The sequence below is a fragment of the Cyprinodon variegatus genome, unplaced genomic scaffold, assembly GCF_000732505.1.
Source record: "Cyprinodon variegatus isolate N-32 unplaced genomic scaffold, C_variegatus-1.0 Scaffold1179, whole genome shotgun sequence".
In the NCBI taxonomy this organism is placed as follows: Eukaryota; Metazoa; Chordata; class Actinopteri; order Cyprinodontiformes; family Cyprinodontidae; genus Cyprinodon; species Cyprinodon variegatus.
This window is the reverse complement of record NW_015151632.1, coordinates 186,186-188,404: the sequence shown is the minus strand read 5'-3', so window position 1 is coordinate 188,404 and position 2,219 is coordinate 186,186. Positions and strand designations below refer to the sequence as shown.

At 48.4% G+C, this 2,219-nt stretch overlaps 1 protein-coding gene across 1 annotated transcript in view; it reads right to left on the bottom strand.

Moving 5' to 3' along the window:
• enpp2 (ectonucleotide pyrophosphatase/phosphodiesterase 2) overlaps positions 1-925 on the bottom strand; it is a 36,654-nt gene extending 35,729 nt beyond the window's left edge. Inside the window, exons 1-2 of the mRNA XM_015401067.1 lie at positions 802-925; positions 474-579 (exon numbers count right to left, since the gene is read on the bottom strand). Coding sequence (XP_015256553.1) covers positions 474-579; positions 802-819 — 124 coding nt within the window. The 5' untranslated portion in view covers positions 820-925. The remainder of the gene's footprint in view (positions 1-473; positions 580-801) is intronic.
• Positions 926-2,219: the final 1,294 nt, after the last annotated feature.

Here is a 2,219-nt window from a genome sequence, read left to right as displayed (position 1 = left end):
ACTCCACCCACAGTAGGACTCCACCCACAGTGACTCCACCCACAGTGACTCCACCCACAGTAGGACTCCACCCACAGTAGGACTCCACCCATGATGCCGCTCACTCTTGTCTCACTAAGTGACCTGCCTGATGGTGCAGGTGGAGCAACAGGATGGTGTTTCTGAAAAGGTGCAGCTGGTTGCCTCCTTTAGTCATTCTGACATGTTGGGCTTCTTCTGGTTGCCAGAGACCCCCCCCCACCATGGAAGCACAGTGACACCAGTCCCAGGATGAACAACGTTTAGATCCAGTGCAGCTCTAATTCTATATTTAATCAGAAACAGTAAAGTTTTCCTTCAGCTGAGGCGGTTTCATGATTACAGTCTAAATCCACGCTGACGTACCTCCCCCCCCCCTGAATGGGACACATGCTACCCATTAACTCTGCTGCAGGCACAGACGCCACATTGAGCTCACATCTTCATGTACTCACCCTCTGCCCTGGCTGCAGTCCCATCTTCTCCTGAACGCTTGGGTCGCCCAAAGACAAAAGCCCAACACAGGTGAGGGCCCCACAGGGGGGCCAGGATCCAGCCGCACTGGGGGAACAGCACCGGGTTAGAGCTCACTTCATCAGAACACTTTCACTTCCATCTGCAGTGAAAACAAGCTGACTGCTGCAGCAGGAGGGGACCACCCGCATGCAGGCAGCCAGCGTGGAACAGACACACGTCCATGGCTGGACAGTCTGTCTTTACGCAGACAGACAGACACACAGACTGAGCGCCACGGCGGCGGCCATGTCATGGATCTCACCGTACCAGCTTCAGCAGCAGCATGGCTCCGTTGGTCTGACAGCAGCTGAGGGTCGGAGGGACTTCTGGAGCACAGGACCACCAGGAAGGAGGGGCAGGGGGAGGGGCTGGAGGAGCGCACCACAGAGCCCCCCGCCTGGGGGCCGATACAGTTGCTCCACATGCGTTATTATAGAGGCCCCTGGTTCCAGGAAGGGTTCTCACATTTTCTCACAAAGAAGCAGAGAATTGAAGATCTGATGAGTTTAGATGTAGAAGCTGCTTTCTGTCCTGATGGGGATCAATGGCCGTTCAGACTGGCCCACCGTAGCCTACAACAGATCTATAACAACTAACTCTATAATAACAAGCAGAAGCTTCATTTTTTTTTATAAAGAATATTGATTTTTTTACTTTAACTAGCTTGGAAATGATGTTTTATTATCATTTTAAACTGTTGGCAACAGATTGGCAGATATTTACCATCAATAACTGCTCAGGTCCTTCAGATGCTGCAGATCTGCTATCAGTCTGTGGAGAGTCTGACCTCTTCCTCCATCATCATCATCATCATCATCATCATCATCATCATCATCAGAGCTAATGACTGAAAGAAGCTCAACCAGCTGATAAAGAAGGTTGGCTCTGTTCCTCTAGAACCTCTGGCGATGAAGATGATGGAAGGCAGTGAGCATCATCTTCACCTTCCTGCTGACACCATCAACATCTACAACTATATGACAACAAACATCTAGAAGTTACTACGACATCTTATTTACTTTTCTATTTTTTATTTGTATCTTTAAAATGGATGTTTTTGGCTCAGAAAGCCTCCAGTGTGTTTCTAGTCAGAAGGTGAAAAGCTCCATCCATCATCTCTGACATTCTGATTCTCACAGCATAATGCAGCCACTGCTTTACTAATGGGATGAGGTTCTGGGGTCATGCTGGGGTTTAGGTTTTGGTCTCATCTGAACCCTGAAATTTCTTCCATTCTGGCCAGCTTAGAAAAATGCCTCTCGCCATTTCCACCTTTAAACAGACACATGATAAATAAAACAATACGCAGTTCTAAAGTTCCTGTTAGGAACAAACCTGAACCAGCAAGAAAATCAATGACCCCCCAGAACCAATAAAGGATTCCCCAGTTCCCGCCCCCGTTACCAGTGTTTCTGCTTCCAAACACCTCAGACCAATAAGCAGGTCTGTGGAAAAGCTGACTGGAAATACGGAGAGATGTCAGCCATTTAACCACCTAAACCCAGAAACACTCGATGGCTAGAATAGATCACCTGCTCTGGTCATATTGACCCTCGAGATATAATCACCCAAAGACTTAAAAACTCCTTTCAGCAAAGCAGACATAGAAAAAGAAGCATAGATACAAAAGGCAACTGTCAACCAGCTCCACAGGCGGCCCCGTCCAGGAAACACACAGCCAGGCA